General features: G+C 39.3%; 1 protein-coding gene and 1 long non-coding RNA gene across 2 annotated transcripts; both read right to left on the minus strand.

The window, feature by feature from the left end:
* Positions 1-4671: 4671 nt before the first annotated feature.
* LOC115152495 (zinc finger protein 883-like) lies at positions 4672-5861 on the minus strand. The gene has a single exon (XM_029697361.1). It carries the CDS (start codon positions 5678-5680, stop codon positions 4964-4966), a length of 717 nt encoding a protein of 238 aa, XP_029553221.1. The 5' UTR covers positions 5681-5861; the 3' UTR covers positions 4672-4963.
* Positions 5862-8723: 2862 nt separating this feature from the next.
* Positions 8724-13816, minus strand: LOC115152503 (uncharacterized). The gene is made up of 2 exons (XR_003867516.1): positions 13785-13816; positions 8724-9064 (listed from the first exon to the last, which is right to left on the minus strand). It is a non-coding gene; the product is annotated as an uncharacterized LOC115152503 (long non-coding RNA).
* Positions 13817-19874: the final 6058 nt, after the last annotated feature.

Below are 19874 nucleotides of genomic sequence, written 5' to 3' on the forward strand. Positions count from 1 at the left end.
GACTCTCGGTTAGAACCATTGGATTTGCAAACTCTGAAATGATTTAGGATTTCTGTGCCCATGAAAACTGTTTTCCCAGTGTAACATAAGGAGACACTAAATGTTACGTAGGTAGAGAGCATTTCAAAGATCTGAATACAGAAAACCGTCCTAACATGACAATAACCTAAACCACAAGGCCAAATCTACACTGGAGGAGCTTACCAAGATGACATTGAATGTTCCTGAGTGGCCTAGTTATAGTTTGGACTTAAATCGTCTTGAAAGTCTATGGCAAGACTTGAAAATGGTTTGTGTCCCTGTTTTATAAGATAGTACTCACTGTATTTACTGGTGTTAATCAGATCAATGTCCCTGTTTTATAAGATAGTACTCCCTGTATTTACTGGTGTTAATCAGATCAATGTCCCTGTTTTATTAGATAGTACTCACTGTATTTACTGGTGTTAATCAGATCAATGTTCCTGTTTTATAAGATAGTACTCACTGTATTTACTGGTGTTAATCAGATCAATGTCCCTGTTTTATTAGATAGTACTCACTGTATTTACTGGTGTTAATCAGATCAATGTTCCTGTTTTATAAGATAGTACTCACTGTATTTACTGGTGTTAATCAGATCAATGTCCCTGTTTTATAAGATAGTACTCACTGTATTTACTGGTGTTAATCAGTTCTCCAGTCTTCTCTTCTTCGTCCTCCTCTAATGTGACAGTAATCTCCCCCTCTTCATCCTCCAATCCAAAAACGGCATCTTCCTCCTTTTCTTTCACAGTAACATCCTCCTCCTCTTTCACTCTGAAGGCGTCTTCCTCTTCTTTCTCTGTAACGTCTTTCTCTTCTTCTTTCACTGTAACAGCCTCACCCTCTACTTCTTGTTTTACTGTGACATCCTCCTCTTCCTTCTCCTCTTTCACGACAACGTTCAGCCCCAGAGCTTCTTTCTCCGTCCAGCAGACCTCTTCTTTAGCAGGAGGAGAGTAGTTTAGTGAACTCATGGTCGGGGATAATAGCTAGTTAGCATTAGCGACTAGACTAGTGCTAACTTAACCAGCCAGCCAGTTGACTTACAACGTAAATATTTAATTTAATGGGGTAGCTAGATGTTTCCACATAACTACGTTTAATGTATAGTGGCAAATACAACACGAATTTGTCCAAAGAACTTGAATATTCCGACTTTGTCGGCTGGCGAGCTACCGAGGTGGCTGCAGTTGTTGAAGAAGCGTTCCGTCCACTAGATTATACGTCACACTAGAAACATCGCCTGAAAGACACATATCGCCATCTGCTGTCTGGAGGGAGGAAACGCAGTTGAGGAGGGAAAACTATTTTTATTCTTCATTGAATTATAATATTATAAAGCAGTTTAGGGAAACGTTTTTCCTTCTTCATTAAATAACAATATTATATCAACACGTGCAAAGAGCAACAAGTGTTGTTTGATTAGTTCAGATTTTTTATGAGAATTTAAAACAAACTTAACCTCTACTCCACATCTGTATTTCTGATTCAGTCAAATAACTAGATATCAAAATAAGCACCTAGTTATTAATAGCCTTGATAAAGATGAGCAAAAATTACTGTATAAAATAAATAAACTTTACCCACTACCAGGATATTTTTAGCCCAAAACCTGGTTACCTCTCTGCTAGGAGGCTGAAACTTGGCCATAAGTATTTCTTCCAGCAAGACACATCAACATCCACAAAGAAATGGTTAATTGGGCATAAAATCAAAAATGTTCTATGGCCATCTCAGTCTTTGGACTTGAACTCCATTGTGTTCCTTGTGGCTCAGTTGGTAGAGCATGGTGTTTGCAACGCCAGGGTTGTGGGTTCGATTCCCACGGGGGGGCCAGTACAAAAAAAATGCATGAATTGAAATGTATGTATTCACTACTGTAAGTTGCTCTTATCCAGAGCGACTTACAGTAGTGAATACATACATTTCAATTCATGCATTTTTTTTTGTACTGGCCCCCCCACAACCTGGAGGTGTAACAATACATCATGTAGATGTATATAATGAACAGACTAGGTCTATACTGCTGCTACATGGTGTAACAATACATCATGTAGATGTATATAATGAACAGACTAGGTCTATACTGCTCCTACATGGTGTAACAATACATCATGTAGATGTATATAATGAACAGACTAGGTCTATACTGCTGCTACATGGTGTAACAATACATCATGTAGATGTATATAATGAACAGACTAGGTCTATACTGCTCCTACATGGTGTAACAATACATCATGTAGATGTATATAATGAACAGACTAGGTCTATACTGCTCCTACATGATGTAACAATACATCATGTAGATGTATATAATGAACAGACTAGGTCTATACTGCTCCTACATGGTGTAACAATACATCATGTAGATGTATATAATGAACAGACTAGGTCTATACTGCTCCTACATGGTGTAACAATACATCATGTAGATGTATATAATGAACAGACTAGGTCTATACTGCTGCTACATGGTGTAACAATACATCATGTAGATGTATATAATGAACAGACTAGGTCTATACTGCTGCTACATGGTGTAACAATATATCATGTAGATGTATATAATGAACAGACTAGGTCTATACTGCTCCTACATGGTGTAACAATACATCATGTAGATGTATATAATGAACAGACTTGGTCTATACTGCTCCTACATGGTGTAACAATACATCATGTAGATGTATATAATGAACAGACTAGGTCTATACTGCTCCTACATGGTGTAACAATACATCATGTAGATGTATATAATGAACAGACTTGGTCTATACTGCTCCTACATGGTGTAACAATACATCATGTAGATGTATATAATGAACAGACTAGGTCTATACTGCTCCTACATGGTGTAACAATACATCATGTAGATGTATATAATGAACAGACTAGGTCTATACTGCTCCTACATGGTCTAACAATACATCGTGTAGATGTTTATAATGAACAGACTAGGTCTATACTGCTCCTACATGGTGTAACAATACATCGTGTAGATGTATATAATGAACAGACTAGGTCTATACTGCTCCTACATGGTGTAACAATACATCATGTAGATGTATATAATGAACAGACTAGGTCTATACTGCTCCTACATGGTGTAACAATACATCATGTAGATGTATATAATGAACAGACTAGGTCTATACTGCTCCTACATGGTGTAACAATACATCATGTAGATGTATATAATGAACAGACTAGGTCTATACTGCTCCTACATGGTGTAACAATACATCATGTAGATGTATATAATGAACAGACTAGGTCTATACTGATGCTACATGGTGTAACAATACATCATGTATGAACAGACTAGGTCTATACTGATGCTACATGGTGTAACGATACATCATGTATGAACAGACTAGGTCTATACTGCTCCTACATGGTGTAACAATACATCATGTAGATGTATATAATGAACAGACTAGGTCTATACTGCTGCTACATGGTGTAACAATACAGTGTATTCGGAAAGTACTCAGACCCCGTCACTTTTTCCACATTTTGTTACGTTACTTATTCTAAAAAAAAAATTTTAAATACTGAATTGACACACAATACCCCATAATGACCTCACAATACCCCATAATGACAAAGCAATACCCCATAATGACAAAGGAAATACATTATATATATTTCTTTGCTCATTTATTAAAATAATAAACTGAAAAATCTGCATAAGTATTCAGACCGTTTACTACGTACTTTGTTGAAACACCTTGGGCAGCGATGACAGCCTCCAGTCTTCATGGGGATGACGTTACAAGTTTCTACCATTCTTCTCTCAAACTCTGTCAGATTGGATGGGGAGCTTTGCTACACAGCTATTTTCAGGTCTCACCAGAGATGTTAGATTGGGTTCAAGTCCGGGCTGGTTCACTCAAGGTTATTCAGCGACTTGTCCCAAAGCCACTCCTACACTGTCTTGGCTGTGTGCTTAGGGTCATTGTCCTGTTGGAAGGTGAACCTTCGCCCCAGTCTGAGGCCCTGAGTGCTCTGGAGCAGGTTTTCATCAAAGAGCTCTCTGTACTTTGCTCCGTCCATCTTTCCCTCGATCCTGACTAGTATCCCAGTTCCTGCCGCTGAAAAACATCCTCACAGCCTGATGCTGTGCCAGGTTTACGCAAGATGTGATGCTTGGCATTCAGGCCAAAGACTTCAATCTTGGTTTCATCAGACCAGAGAATCTTGTTTATCATGGTCTGAGAATCCTTTAGGTGCCTTTTTGGCAAACTCCAAGCAGGCTGTCATGTGCCTTTTACTGAGGAGTGCCTTCCGTCTGGCCACTCCACCATAAAGGCCTGATTGGTGGAGTGCTACAGAGATGGTTGTCCTTCTGGAAGGTTCTCCCATCCCCACAGAGGAACTCTGTAGCTCTGTCAGAGTGACCATTGGGTTCTTGGTCACCTCCCTGACCAATGCCCTTCTCTCCCAATTGCTCGGTTTGGCTGGGTGGCCAGCTCTGGGAAGAGTCTTGGTGGTTCCAAACTTCTTCCATCAAAGAATCATGGTGACCACTGTGTTCTTGGGGACCTCCAATGCTACAGACATTTTTTGGGACCATTCCCCAGATCTGTGCCTTGACACAATCCTGTCTCGGAGCTCTATGGACAATTTCTTCGACCTCATTGCTTGGTGTTTGCTCTGACGTGCATTGTCAACTGTGGGACCTTATATAGACAGGTATAATCATAAACAATATTATTTCATGTGGCATAAACAAAAACACAAATTCTCAGTCAAAAATATAAGTCAGAACACAGCGCCTTTATTCTCTCATGTGATTTCAGGTTCTGTGACTGGGAAAATGTCTTTCCACACAGAGAGAGATGTGGTAGGGCTTTTTTGGTGTGTATCTTCTTATGCTCCTTCAGGCTGCTTAACCAGGTAAAACGCTTTCCACACTGGGAGCATTGGAAAGGCTTTATCCTGTGTGTATTCTCTCATGCTCTTTTAACGGACCTTTCTTAGCAAAACTCTTTCCACGCTGGGAACAATGGAAAGGCTTTTCTCCTGTGTGCATCCTCTCGTGAGCTTTTAGGTGCCCTGTCTGAGTAAAACTCATTCCACAGTGGGAACAGTGATAAGGCTTTTCTCCAGTGTGTATTCTCTCATGCCTTTTCAGGTTAGCTAAAACGCTAAAAGTCTTTTCACAATGGGAACATTGGAAAGACTTTTCTCCTGTGTGTGTCCTCTCATGAGCTTTTAGGTACCCTAAATGAATAAAACTCTTTTCACAGTGGGAACATTGGAAAGGCTTTTCTCCTGTGTGTATTCTCTCATGAGCTTTTAGGTCCCCTAACTGAATAAACCTCTTTTCACAGTGGGAACAGTGGTAAGGCCTTTCTCCTGTGTGTATTCTCTCATGCCTTTTCAGGTTAGCTAACACGGCAAAACTCTTTTCACACTGGGAACATTGGAAAGGCATTTCTCCGGTGTGTAGTTTCGCATGCTTTTTTAGGTTTCCTATTAGAGTAAAACTCTTTCCACAATGGGAACATTGGAATGGCTTTTCTCCTTTGTGTATTCTCTCATGCTCTTTTAATTGCCCTTTCTTAGTAAAACTCATTCCACAGTGGGAACAGTGATAAGGCTTTTCTCCTGTGTGTATTCTCTCATGCCTTTTCAGGTTAGCTAACATGGTAAAACTCTTTCCACACTGGGAACATTGGAAAGGCTTTTTTCCTGTGTGTGTCTTCTCATGCAGTTTTAGGTTCCTTAACCAGCAAAAACTCTTTTCACAGTGGGAGCAGTGGTGTTGTCTCGCTGGTTTGGGCGTCTCTGGGTCTGGTTCCCCTGAAGGACTCTTCCCGCTGTCAGAGTGAGAGTCTGGTTTCTCTCCTGCCAAAGACAAACAGAGAATCCCGTTAAACAGAGACCTGAATGAAATCTCCACAAGATAAAACTGTCTTCCTATGAGGTTTAATCCAGACTAGATCCCTCAATAAAAGAGCAGAACTGGTCATCACAGAGTGGCTGTAGTGCTTTGTAGGCTGGGTAAATCCATTTGAATTCAATACATTTTTGGCAGCATCCCTTTTGATTTAAAAAAAGCTTTCCTTACATGTTGGACTATGGAAGATGTGGTAAGAAAGTGACTTCATGTAACTGAATGTAAAAACATTCATGAGATATACAGTTGTAAGTGTATATACAGTACCAGTCAAAAGTTTGGACACACCTACTCATTCAAGGGTTATAATTATTTGTTTTACCATTTTCTACATTGTAGAATAATAGTGAAGACATCAAACTATGAAATAACACATATGGAATCATGTAGTAACCAAAGAAGTGATAAACAGTTCAAAATATATATTTGATTTTTCAAAGTAGCCACCCTTTGCCTTGATGACAGCTTTGCACACTCTTGGCATTCTCTCAACCAGCTTCACCTGGAATGCTTCTTCAATAGTCTTGAAGGAGTTCCCACATATGCTGAGCACTTGTTGGCTGCTTTTCCTTCACGCTGCGGTCCAACTCATCCCAAACCATCTCAATTGGGTTGAGGTCGGGTGATTGTGGAGGCCAGGTCATCTGATGCAGCACTCCATCACTCTCCTTCTTGCTCAAATAGCCCTTACACAACCTGGAGGTGTGTTGGGTCATTGACCTGTTGAAAAACAAATGATCGTCCCACTAAGCACAAACCAGATGGGATGGCGTATCGCTTCAGAATGCTGTGGTAGCCAGACAGGTTGTGTGCCTTTCCAAATCACGTCCAATCAAGCTGTAGAAACATCTCATCGATGATCAATGGAAACAGTATGCACACCTGAGCTCAATTTCGAGTCTCATAGCAAAGGGTCTGAATACTTATTTAAATAAGGTATTTATGTTTCTTATTTTTAACAAATGTGACATTTTTTCTCCAAACATATTTTCTCTTTGTCATTATGGGGTATTGTGATGCCATTATGGGGTATTGTGATGTCATTATGGGGTATTGTGATGTCATTATGGGGTATTGTGTGTAGACTGATGAGGATTCTTATTTATTTAATCCATTGTAGAATAAGGCTGTAACGTAACACAATGTGGAAAGACTTAAGTGGCAAAAAAAGGGGTTAAAGACATGTATCTCTCTTATATAGGACAGACACTTCAGAACAAACTTCCTTTGGATGTTTTGGGGGACTGTTGTTCCATGTTGTGAATGTTATGCAATGCGTTAGTATGGGTTATAGCAGTATGGCCAAATATTGTTTTACATAAAATAACTTTTGAATATTTCTTTATTGATACTTCTATGAGTCTTAAAGTTCAAAATCAAATAGCAAAATTATCCTTGGTATAACCTTCTTAAAACAGTTTTTAAATTGTCAATACTGCCCCCTAGCCCCAACAGGTTAACCTGTTGAGGACAGACGTTCCATTTCGTGACAAGAAAATTCCAAATATTCCATTACCATACTTAGAAGCATGTCAAACGCTGTTTAAAATCAATTTTTATGCTATTTTTCTCGTAAAATAGCAATAATATTCCAACCGGGCAACGTTGTATTCATTCAAAGGCTGAAAGAAAAAAATGGAGTAGTCTCGTGGACGCGCATCTCCAGTGTCACTGTCCCCAGGCTGACCACTTACAAATTATCCTGCTGTTCTTCGCCCAGAGACAGCAGACACCCCATTCCACTTTCTGGCGGCTTTAGAGAGCCAATGGGAGCCTTAGAAAGTGTCACGTTACAGCACAGATGCTGTATTTTCGATAGAGATGCAACAGAAGGAGAACAAATTGTCAGACAGGGCACTTCCTGTAAAGGAATCTCTCAGGTTTTTGCCTGCCATTTGAGTTCTGTTATACTCACAGACACCATTCAAACAGTTTTAGAAACTGTGGAGTGTTTTCTATCCAACGCTACTAATTATATGCATATTCTAGTTTCTGGGCAGGAGTAGTAACCAGATTAAATCGGGTACGTTTTTTTATCCGGCCGTGAAAATACTGCCCCCTATCACAAACAGATTAAAACATTCTACATTGTGACATCATGAAAATACTCCTTCTACAATGTTAAAACATTCTACATTGTGACATTAATTCATTGATATCATGAAACAACTCCTTCATGTATTTTCTGATGTTTAATCAGAGATCTTTTATCAGAGTATCTCTTGTTACATTGATCACAGCTATGAGGTTTCTCTCCTGTGTGTGTTCTCTGGTGTTCAATAAGACGGCTAGATGTAACAAAACTCTTCCCACATTGACCACAGCTATGAGGTTTCTCTCCTGTGTGTGTTCTCTGGTGTACAATAAGACTACTAGACTTAGTAAAACTCTTCCCACATTGACCACAGCTATAAGGTTTCTCTCCTGTGTGTGTTCTCTGGTGTGATACCAGGTTGCTTGACTGAGTAAAACTCTTCCCACATTGATCACAGCTATAAGATTTCTCTCCTGTGTGTTTTCTCTGGTGTGATAACAGGCTGCCTAAATGAGTAAAACTCTTCCCACATTGAGTACAGCTAAGATATTTCTTTCCTGTATGTGTTCTCTGGTGTACAATCCATTGGCTAGATGTAGTGAAACTCTTCCCACATTGAGTACAGCTATACGGTTTCTCTCCTGTATGTGTTCTCTGATGAATAGTCAGACAGCTAGATATAGTAAAACTCTTCCCACATTGATCACAGCTATAAGGTTTCTCTCCAGTGTGAATTCTCATGTGTACTTTTAGTGATTTTAATCTTAAGTAACTCTTCCCACAATCAAAACAGTGGTGAGATTTCTCTCCAGTGTGAATTCGCAGGTGTACTTTTAGTGAATTTGATCTTGAGAAACGTTTCCCGCAGTCAGAGCAGCAGTATGGTTTCTCTCCTGTGTGTACTTGCTGGTGTATTTTAAGTTCTGATGAAGATTTGCAACCTTTCCCACAGTCAGAGCAGCAATGAGATTGATCATCTGTGGGTCTCTGCTGGTGTTTCTGGAGGTGTTCTGATGTGGAGAGACTCTGCTCTGCCTTGTCAGAATCATGATGATGTTGAGGCTCCCCAGAGGATCCACGATAGTCCCGTATCTCTCCTGTGTGAACAACAAAGTCAGACAGATGGTTAAAGGCCACAACAGCAGAAATCCACTGTAAAAGGTGATGCTGTCTTAAGACAGTCAAGTCAGAAACTGTAGTGATATTTTGTCTTGTTTTCACATTAGCAGAAACATCGATGATTGTAGGCTAGAAATAAGTTATTAAAGTTGTTGACATCCTAAGCAGTGTGCCAGACAACTTTTTGGTCTCCAATATAGGCCTCTTCTGTGTTTGCAAAAATTGGCGCACGAGGGCGATGCACACACAATCTGGTTGTAGAAACTCCTCCCTGCTAATGAGGAAACCACTAGTTATGGATGTAGTATATCTGGTAATGAGGAAACCACTAGTTATGGATGTAGTATATCTGGTAATGAGGAAACCACTAGTTGTGGATGTAGTATATCTGGTAATGAGGAAACCACTAGTTATGGATGTAGTATATCTGGTAATGCGCACGCAATTTGGTTGCAGAAACTCCATGCTAATGCAGAAACTGCTAGTTATACCAATACCATAGACCTACTGTAGGACCCATAACTTCACCTAACAATAACAAAAACCTACTGTAGGACCCATAACTTCACCTAACAACAACATAGACCTAGGACTATAAATCATTTAATATTTCAGGTGAAACATGGAAAGTAAAATGTCTTTGTCATGACATTTCATAACTGATCACCAGATAATTTTGTGAATAATCCCACTAGGCTACTCTGTGATGTGTTGTCATTCTAAATGTCCTGAATAAAGGAAAATAGCTCTGTGTGTTGTACAATAGCCTTTCCATCAAGGAACAGTTTTCTACACATTATGAGCTAAGTATCTCCGTTTCCAAACGGACTAACGAGACCCTACTGTAAATCAAGTAGACAATAACACATTATAAATATCGATTTGTTTGGGATGTTGGATCCAACGTGGAGCACGGCATAACTGTCTTTACCGGTGTAATGAATGAAGAACTACATTTGACTGGCATGCAGAAAATGATTTCCTGGATCAGCTGATGATAGTTGAACATGTGACTGTAACTAAACAGCTACAGTATTAAGTATTATGCGTAATTATTTAAGAACCGCATTAATGACAGTATCCATTTGGGAGTTGTCAATAAAGTTAAGGTGACTCTCGGTTAGAACCATTGGATTTAGTAAACTGAAATGATTTAGGATTTCTGTTCCAATGAAAACTGTTTTCCCAGCGTAACATAAGGAGACAATAAATGTTAAGTAGTTAGAGAGCATTTCAGAGATCTGAATACAAAAAAACTGTCCGACAGCAAGATCCGGTATTTAAGTTAAAGTTCATCATATGACAAGCTTAACGTTATGACTATAACTACTGTTCCCTGAAGGAGGGAAACTAGGTACAACATACTATTAAATCCACACCTCGCTGGAAGCCCCGCATTCCACAGGTGATGAGCGTGAGACTCGGATATATTCCTTAAATGATTTAATCCTTAAATGTAATACCTCACTTCACCGACCCAGGAAGTGGCGGAGCCAAACAGGTGTTGCAACTCGTTCATAACTGGCACGCAGATCGGTAGAAATGGTAAGATAAATTGGCACTTCAAACGGAAATGGAAAAAGTTTGCCTATTTTACCGGAAACTCCAGGAGCATAACGTCAGAATTAACGAAGGCCAGCAGCAGGTGGGGAATTGGTTATTTTCTTCTGGTTATATTGACCTCTGGCTTCCTCAAGTCATTTGTGTGTGTTAATTATTTAATCAAACGCTTGAAGCATCAGTTCAGTTCAAGTTCTGCACATACAGTTGATTTTATTAAACACATGGGGTGTGTCTATATGAACAAATACACGTCATAACATTTCAACCAATCAATTGGTAGAAAGAAAATACTAATTTAAAAAAAAAATCTGCCCTAGAACATACAACATACATGCATTCAGACCCCTTCCCTTTTTACACATTTGGTTATTATAAAATTGATTTATTTTTTCAATGATCAACTTTCAGACAATACCTCATAAACACATCACAATACCCCATAAAAGTGAGAAAAAAAGTTTAGAAATGCTTGTATGTATATATATATATATATACCTATATATATAGGTCATTCCAGTAGGTTACAGTAGGTTGTATCTCTCTAGGTCATGCCAGTAGGCTACAGTAGGTTGTATCTCTCTAGTTCATGCCAGTAGGTTACAGCAGGTTGTAACTCTCTAGTTCATGCCAGTAGGTTACAGTAGATTGTATCTCTCTAGGTCATGCCAGTAGGTTACATTAGGTTGTATCTCTCTAGGTCATGCCAGTAGGTTACAGTAGGTTGTAACTCTCTAGGTCATGCCAGTAGGCTACTGTAGGTTGTATCTCTCTAGGTCATGCCAGTAGGTTACAGTAGGTTGTATCTCTCTAGGTCATGCCAGTAGATTACAGTAGGTTGTATCTCTCTAGGTCATGCCAGTAGGTTACAGTAGGTTGTAACTCTCTAGGTCATGCCAGTAGGTTACATTAGGTTGTATCTCTCTAGGTCATGCCAGTAGGCTACAGTAGGTTGTAACCCTCTAGGTCATGCCAGTAGGTCAGTAGGTTGTATCTCTCTAGGTCATGCCAGTAGGTTACAGCAGGTTGTAACTCTCTAGGTCATGCCAGTAGGTTACAGTAGATTGTATCTCTCTAGGTCATGCCAGTAGGTTACAGTAGGTTGTATTTCTCTAGGTCATGCCAGTAGGTTACAGTAGGTTGTATCTCTCTAGGTCATGCCAGTAGGTTACAGTAGGTTGTATCTCTCTAGGTCATGCCAGTAGGTTACAGTAGGTTGTATCTCTCTAGGTCATGCCAGTAGGTTACAGTAGGTTGTAACTCTCTAGGTCATGCCAGTAGGTTACAGTAGGTTGTATCTCTCTAGGTCATGCCAGTAGGCTACAGTAGGTTGTAACTCTCTAGGTCATGCCAGTAGGTTACAGTAGGTTGTATCTCTCTAGGTCATGCCAGTAGGTTACAGTAGGTTGTATCTCTCTAGGTCATGCCAGTAGGTTACAGTAGGTTGTAACTCTCTAGGTCATGCCAGTAGGTTGTACCTCTCTAGGTCATGCCAGTAGGTTACAGTAGGTTGTATCTCTCTAGGTCATGCCAGTAGGTTACAGTAGGTTGTAACTCTCTAGATCATGCCAGTAGGTTACAGTAGGTTGTATCTCTCTAGGTCATGCCAGTAGGCTACAGTAGGTTGTAACTCTCTAGGTCATGCCAGTAGGTTACAGTAGGTTGTATCTCTCTAGGTCATGCCAGTAGGTTACAGTAGGTTGTATCTCTCTAGGTCATGCCAGTAGGTTACAGTAGGTTGTAACTCTCTAGGTCATGCCAGTAGGCTACAGTAGTTTGTATCTCTCTAGGTCATGCCAGTAGGTCAGTAGGTTGTAACTCTCTAGGTCATGCCAGTAGGCTACAGTTGGTTGTGTCTCTCTAGGTCATGTCAGTAGGTTACAGTAGGTTGTAACTCTCTAGGTCATGCCAGTAGGTTACAGTAGGTTTTATCTCTCTAGGTCATGCCAGTAGGTTACAGTAGGTTGTAACTCTCTAGGTCATGCCAGTAGGTTACAGCAGGTTGTATCTCTCTAGGTCATGCCAGTAGGTTACAGTAGGTTGTAACTCTCTAGGTCATGCCAGTAGGTTACAGCAGGTTGTATCTCTCTAGGTCATGCCAGTAGGTTACAGTAGGTTGTATCTCTCTAGGTCATGCCAGTAGGTTACAGTAGGTTGTAACTCTCTAGGTCATGCCAGTAGGCTACAATAGGTTGTAACTCTCTAGGTCATGCCAGTAGGCTACAGTAGGTTGTATCTCTCTAGGTCATGCCAGTAGGCTACAGTAGGTTGTATCTCTCTAGGTTATGCCAGTAGGTTACAGTAGGTTGTATCTCTCTAGGTCATGCCAGTAGGTTACAGTAGGTTGTATCTCTGTAGTTTATGCCAGTAGATTACAGTAGGTTGTATCTCTCTAGGTCATGCCAGTAGGTTACAGTTGGTTGTATCCAAGTGGAAACAATTATCAACCCAATGTGAAAAGTGTTGAATTTGGTCAACAACAAAATGAATGGCTTATTTGCTACGTGAGGTTTACTAGATCTAACAGAAGTTTCGTAATGATTAAGTTGTTATGTGGACACGTGTCATACCGACAACTTTGATAAAACACTATAGGATTTGTCTCCAGATCGCTATGCATATTCATGCTAGTAGCTTAGCATCTCTCTCCATTGAATACAGGCGGTTGACGTCAACAACCCTCATAGAATATAAACAATAGATTACAATAATAAGATGTATCCACCAATCCAAAGACAGGATAGGCGGGAGATAGACAACCCACAGTGCAGCTTTGTGGACAACGACTCCCCTTGTTAGGACGGAGAGACATCTTGTCAGTATATCCATAATCTTTGGTGTAGCCAACCCAACTCTCACATGGCTCTATTGGGGGTCACGGTGTGTAGTAAAACATCACTACATTAAAATCACTACATGCCGTGGCCCCCCAGTCTGCGGTCAGCAGATAGACCCTCCTCAAATATATATGTTAAGTCACTTTTTGGAAACGGAACGGAGAAAACAAGGGGTAGCTTGTTCTCTACGTCGTCTGATTCTAGACATATCAGTCATCATCCCAGGACCCTCCGTTGAAGAGGTATTGACGAGCCAACTCCGAATATCCAAAGTTAAAAACTAATTGAAGGTGGTACTTACTGGTGTTACTCAGATCTCCTATCTCCTCCTCTTCATCTTTTAATGTGACAGTAATCTCCCCTTCCTTCTTCACTCCAAACACAGCATCATCCTCTTCTTCCTCTTGTTTAACTGAAACGTCTTTCTCTTCATCTTTCACTGTAACAGCCTCACCCTCTACTTCTTGTTTTACTGTAACATCCTCCTCTTCCTTCTCCTCTTTCACGACAATGTTCAGCCCCAGAGCTTCTTTCTCCGTCCAGCAGACCTCCTCTTCTTTAACAGGAGGGGAGTAGTTTAGGGAGCTCATGTTCGGGGATGTTAGCTAGCTAGCTATCATTAGCGACCAGGCTAATGCTAACTTAACCAGCCAGCTACTATAGCTGACTAACACAAAATAACGTAATATTAAATTAAATAGGTTAACAAGTAGATACGACAGAAGTGTGTCTGAAACACAGTAGCTAATATAGACCGAAAGCGTATAAATAGCTTGAATCTTTCGGCTATGTTGGCTAGCAAGCTACCGAGGTGGTTGACGAGCTGTTTATGAAGAACCGTCCACTAGATTATACGTCACGCTGCAGCGTCGCCTGAAAGACGCACATCGCCGTCTGCTGACTGGAGGGAAACGCAGTTGAGGATCAGATTTTATTTTCAGACAAAGATTATTTTACATGGATTTAATTAAATAATACTATTGAGACATACAAAGACAGGAATGTGGTGATTGATTAGTGAGAATAAAAAAATGTTCACTACAGCACATTTAAGGCAGTTTCATTCAGTCAAACAACATATAAATAAGTAGCCAGCTACTGTAGGTCTATACTGCTCCTACATGGTGTAACAATACATCATGTAGATGTATATAATGAACAGCCTAGGTCTATACTGCTGCTACATGGTGTTACAATACATCATGTAGATGTATATAATGAACAGACTAGGTCTATACTGCTCCTACATGGTGTAACAATACATCATGTAGATGTATATAATGAACAGACTAGGTCTATACTGCTCCTACATGGTGTAACAATACATCATGTAGATGTATATAATGAACAGACTAGGTCTATACTGCTCCTACATGGACTAACAATACATCATGTAGATGTATATAATGAACAGACTAGGTCTATACTGATCCTACATGGTGTAACAATACATCATGTAGATGTATATAATGAACAGACTAGGTCTATACTGCTGCTACATGGTGTAACAATACATCATGTAGATGTATATAATGAACAGACTAGGTCTATACTGCTCCTACATGGTGTAACAATACATCATGTAGATGTATATAATGAACAGACTAGGTCTATACTGCTCCTACATGGTGTAACAATACATCATGTAGATGTATATAATGAACAGACTAGGTCTATACTGCTCCTACATGGTGTAACAATACATCATGTAGATGTATATAATGAACAGACTAGGTCTATACTGATCCTACATGGTGTAACAATACATCATGTAGATGTATATAATGAACAGACTAGGTCTATCCTGCTCCTACATGGTGTAACAATACATCATGTAGATATATATAATGAACAGACTAGGTCTATACTGATCCTACATGGTGTAACAATACATCATGTAGATGTATATAATGAACAGACTAGGTCTATACTGCTCCTACATGGTGTAACAATACATCATGTAGATGTATATAATGAACAGACTAGGTCTATACTGCTCCTACATGGTGTAACAATACATCATGTAGATGTATATAATGAACAGACTAGGTCTATACTGCTGCTACATGGTGTAACAATACATCATGTAGATGTATATAATGAACAGACTAGGTCTATACTGCTGCTACATGGTGTAACAATACATCATGTAGATGTATATAATGAACAGACTAGGTCTATACTGCTCCTACATGGTGTAACAATACATCATGTAGATGTATATAATGAACAGACTAGGTCTATACTGCTGCTACATGGTGTAACAATACATCATGTAGATGTATATAATGAACAGACTAGGTCTATACTGCTCCTACATGGTGTAACAATACATCATGTAGATGTATATAATGAACAGACTAGGTCTATACTGCTGCTACATGGTGTAACAATACATCATGTAGATGTATATAATGAACAGACTAGGTCTATACTGCTGCTACGTGGTGTAACAATACATCATGTAGATGTATATAATGAACAGACTAGGTCTATACTGCTCCTACGTGGTGTAACAATACATCATGTAGATGTATATAATGAACAGACTAGGTCTATACTGCTCCTACGTGGTGTAACAATACATCATGTAGATGTATATGATGAACAGACTAGGTCTATACTGCTCCTACGTGGTGTAACAATACATCATGTAGATGTATATAATGAACAGACTAGGTCTATACTGCTCCTACATGGTGTAACAATACATCATGTAGATGTATATAATGAACAGACTAGGTCTATACTGCTCCTACATGGTGTAACAATACATCATGTAGATGTATATAATGAACAGACTAGGTCTATACTGCTCCTACATGGTGTAACAATACATCATGTAGATGTATATAATGAACAGACTAGGTCTATACTGCTCCTACATGGTGTAACAATACATCATGTAGATGTATATAATGAACAGACTAGGTCTATACTGCTCCTACATGGTGTAACAATACATCATGTAGATGTATATAATGAACAGACTAGGTCTATACTGCTCCTACATGGTGTAACAATACAGTGCATTCGTAATGTATTCAGACCCCTTCACTTTTTCCACATTTTGTTACATTACAGCCTTATTCTAAAATGATTAACACTACCGTTCAAAAGGTTGGAGTCACTTAGAAATGTTCTTGTTTTTGAAAGAAATACACTTTTTTGGTCCATTAAAATAACATCAAATTGATCTGAAACACAGTGTAGACATTGTTAATGTTGTAAATGACTATTGTAGCTGGAAACAGCTGATTGTTTATGGAATATCTACATAGGCGTACAGAGGCCCATTATAAGCAACCATCACTCCTGTGTTCCAATGCCACGTTGTGTTAGCTAATTCAAGTTTATCATTTTAAAAGGCTAATTGATCATTAGAAAACCCTTTTGCAATTATGTTAGCACAGCTGAAAACTGTTGTGCTGATTTAACAAAGCTTTTGTAAACAGTCTTGTTGCATAACAATCAGGGAGTAGAACAACAATAATCATCACCCTCTTGACCAATCTTCCCTCCCCTTAACCTGTACCAGGTGGACATTGGGTTTGATTCAGACCCTGACAGTGTACCAGGTGGACATTGGGTTGATTCAGACCCTGTCAGTGTACCAGGTGGACATTGGGTTTGATTCAGAGCCTGCCAGTGTACCAGGTGGACATTGGGTTTGATTCAGACATTGTCAGTGTACCAGGTGGACATTGGGTTTGATTCAGACCCTGCAAGTGTACCAGGTGGACATTGGGTTTGATTCAGACCCTGTCAGTGTACCAGGTGGACATTGGGTTGATTCAGACCCTGTCAGTGTACCCGGTGGACATTGGGTTTGATTCAGACCCTGCCAGTGTACCAGGTGGACATTGGATTTGATTCAGACCCTGCCAGTGTACCAGGTGGACATTGGGTTTGATTCAGACCCTGCCAGCATGGCCAGAAATGTATTCCAAGGTCAGTAACTTATAACCACAGAACCACCCCAGACCTTTCATGACTAAAAACACCCAAGTATTAGATTTACTACCATGGTCTAGTATGTCACTGCATCAGACACCATTCACAATGCTGGCTGAGGTACGAGTAAAACATGACATATTATTTCCTAACCATTCACAATGCTGGCTGAGGTACGAGTAAAACATGACATATTATTTCCTAACCATTCACAATGCTGGCTGAGGTACGAGTAAAACATGACATATTATTTCCTAACCATTCACAATGCTGGCTGAGGTACGAGTAAAACATGACCTATTATTTCCTAACCATTCACAATGCTGGCTGAGGTACGAGTAAAACATGACATATTATTTCCTAACCATTCACAATGCTGGCTGAGGTACGAGTAAAACATGACATATTATTTCCTAACCATTCACAATGCTGGCTGAGGTACGAGTAAAACATGACATATTATTTCCTAACCATTCACAATGCTGGCTGAGGTACGAGTAAAACATGACATATTACTTCCTAACCATTCACAATGCTGGCTGAGGTACGAGTAAAACATGACATATTATTTCCTAACCATTCACAATGCTTGCTGAGGTACGAGTAAGACATTTTACATTTTAGTAATTTAGCAGACACTCTTATCCAGAGCGACTTACAGTAGTGAATACATATATTTCATTTCATGCATTTTTTTTTGTACTGGCCCCCCTTGGGAATCGAACCCACAACCCTGGCGTTGCACACACCATGCTGGCATTACACACACCATGCTCTACCAACTGAGCCACAGGAACATATTATTTTTAACCATTCACAATGCTGGCTGAGGTACGAGTAAAACATGAAATATTATTTCCTAACCATTCACAATGCTGGCTGAGGTACTAGTAAAACATGACATATTATTTCCTAACCATTCACAATGCTGGCTGAGGTACTAGTAAAACATGACATATTATTTTCTAACCATTCAAAATGCCTAATGAGGTACGAGTAAAACATGACATATTATTTCCTAATTGTAAAAAATTCCCCAATCTTTTAAAAAATATCTGAAATGGCAAGGCCTTAGTTCAATACTTATTTCCCTCATTAAAATGCAAATCAATTTATAACATTTTTGACATGCATTTTTCTGGATTTTTTTGTTGTTTTTCTGTCTCTCACTGTTCAAATAAACCTACAGTTAAAATTATAGACTGATCATTTCTTTGTCAGTGGGCAAACATCAGCAGGGGATCAAATACTTTTTTCCCTCACTGTATATGCTCTCTAACATAGACAGTTGTTCCTGCTGTAAATGTTTTGCCTTTGTACAGATCTAGGATCAGTTCTCCTCCACAATGCATATTCAGTAGGTCAATTGTTTGGACACACCTACAAATTCAATGTTTTTTCTTTATTTTAACTATTGTCTACATTGTAGAATAATAGTGGAGACATCAAAACTATGAAATAACTCATATGGAATCATGTAGTAACCAAAAAAGTGTTAAACATAAAATATATTTTATATTTGAAATCCTTCAAAGTAGCCACCCTTTGCCTTGATGACAGCTTTTCACACTCTTTGCGTTCCCTCAACCAGCTTCACCTGAAATGCTTTTCCAACAGTCTTGAAAGAGTTCCCACATATGCTGAGCACTTGTTGGCTGCATTTCCTTCACTCTGCGGTCCGATTCATCCCAAACCATCTCATAGGCATAGTTGTGTTGTCTTCACAGTTAACTCTAATGAACTTATCTTCTGCAGCAGAGGTAACTCTGGGTCTTCCTTTCCTGTGGCAATCCTCATGAGAGCCAGCTTCATCATAGCGATGGATGGTTTTTGTGACTGCACTTGAAGAATCTTTCAAAGTTCTTGAAAGTTTCTGCATTGACTGACCTTCATGTGTTAAAGTAATGATGAGCTGTCATTTCTTTTTGCTTATTTGAGCTGTTCTTGCCATAATAGAGACAAATAGGGCTTCTTCTGTATACCACCCCTACATTGTCACAACACAACTGATTGGCTCAAATGCATTAAGAAAGAAAGAAATTCCGCAAATTAACATTTAACAAGGCACACCTGTAAATTGAAATGCATTCCAGGTGACTACCTCATGGTAGATGATAGGAGATGGTCAAAAGATAAACGTTTTTATTTTTTTTAAGTCAAAATCAAACATAATAAAAAGTACATTTGAATGACACTAAGTGGCAGTGTTTTTACAACTAATGCCGGTTTGCCTGAGGCTGATGCCGTGCAGGAACACATGCATATTCACACACTCTCATTCAAATAAACACATACAAGAACACACACATACATGTAATAGTGCCAGACATGCACAAAAACATATACAGTTGGCATTGCTGTTATGATTTTAGTTGTCCTTGATGTCCTTTGTTTTAAATGTATTATTTTGTTTTATAATTTTTTGCATTGTTGTTTG

The sequence above is a fragment of the Salmo trutta genome, chromosome 17 (genome assembly GCF_901001165.1).
Source record: "Salmo trutta chromosome 17, fSalTru1.1, whole genome shotgun sequence".
Lineage (NCBI taxonomy): Eukaryota > Metazoa > Chordata > Actinopteri > Salmoniformes > Salmonidae > Salmo > Salmo trutta.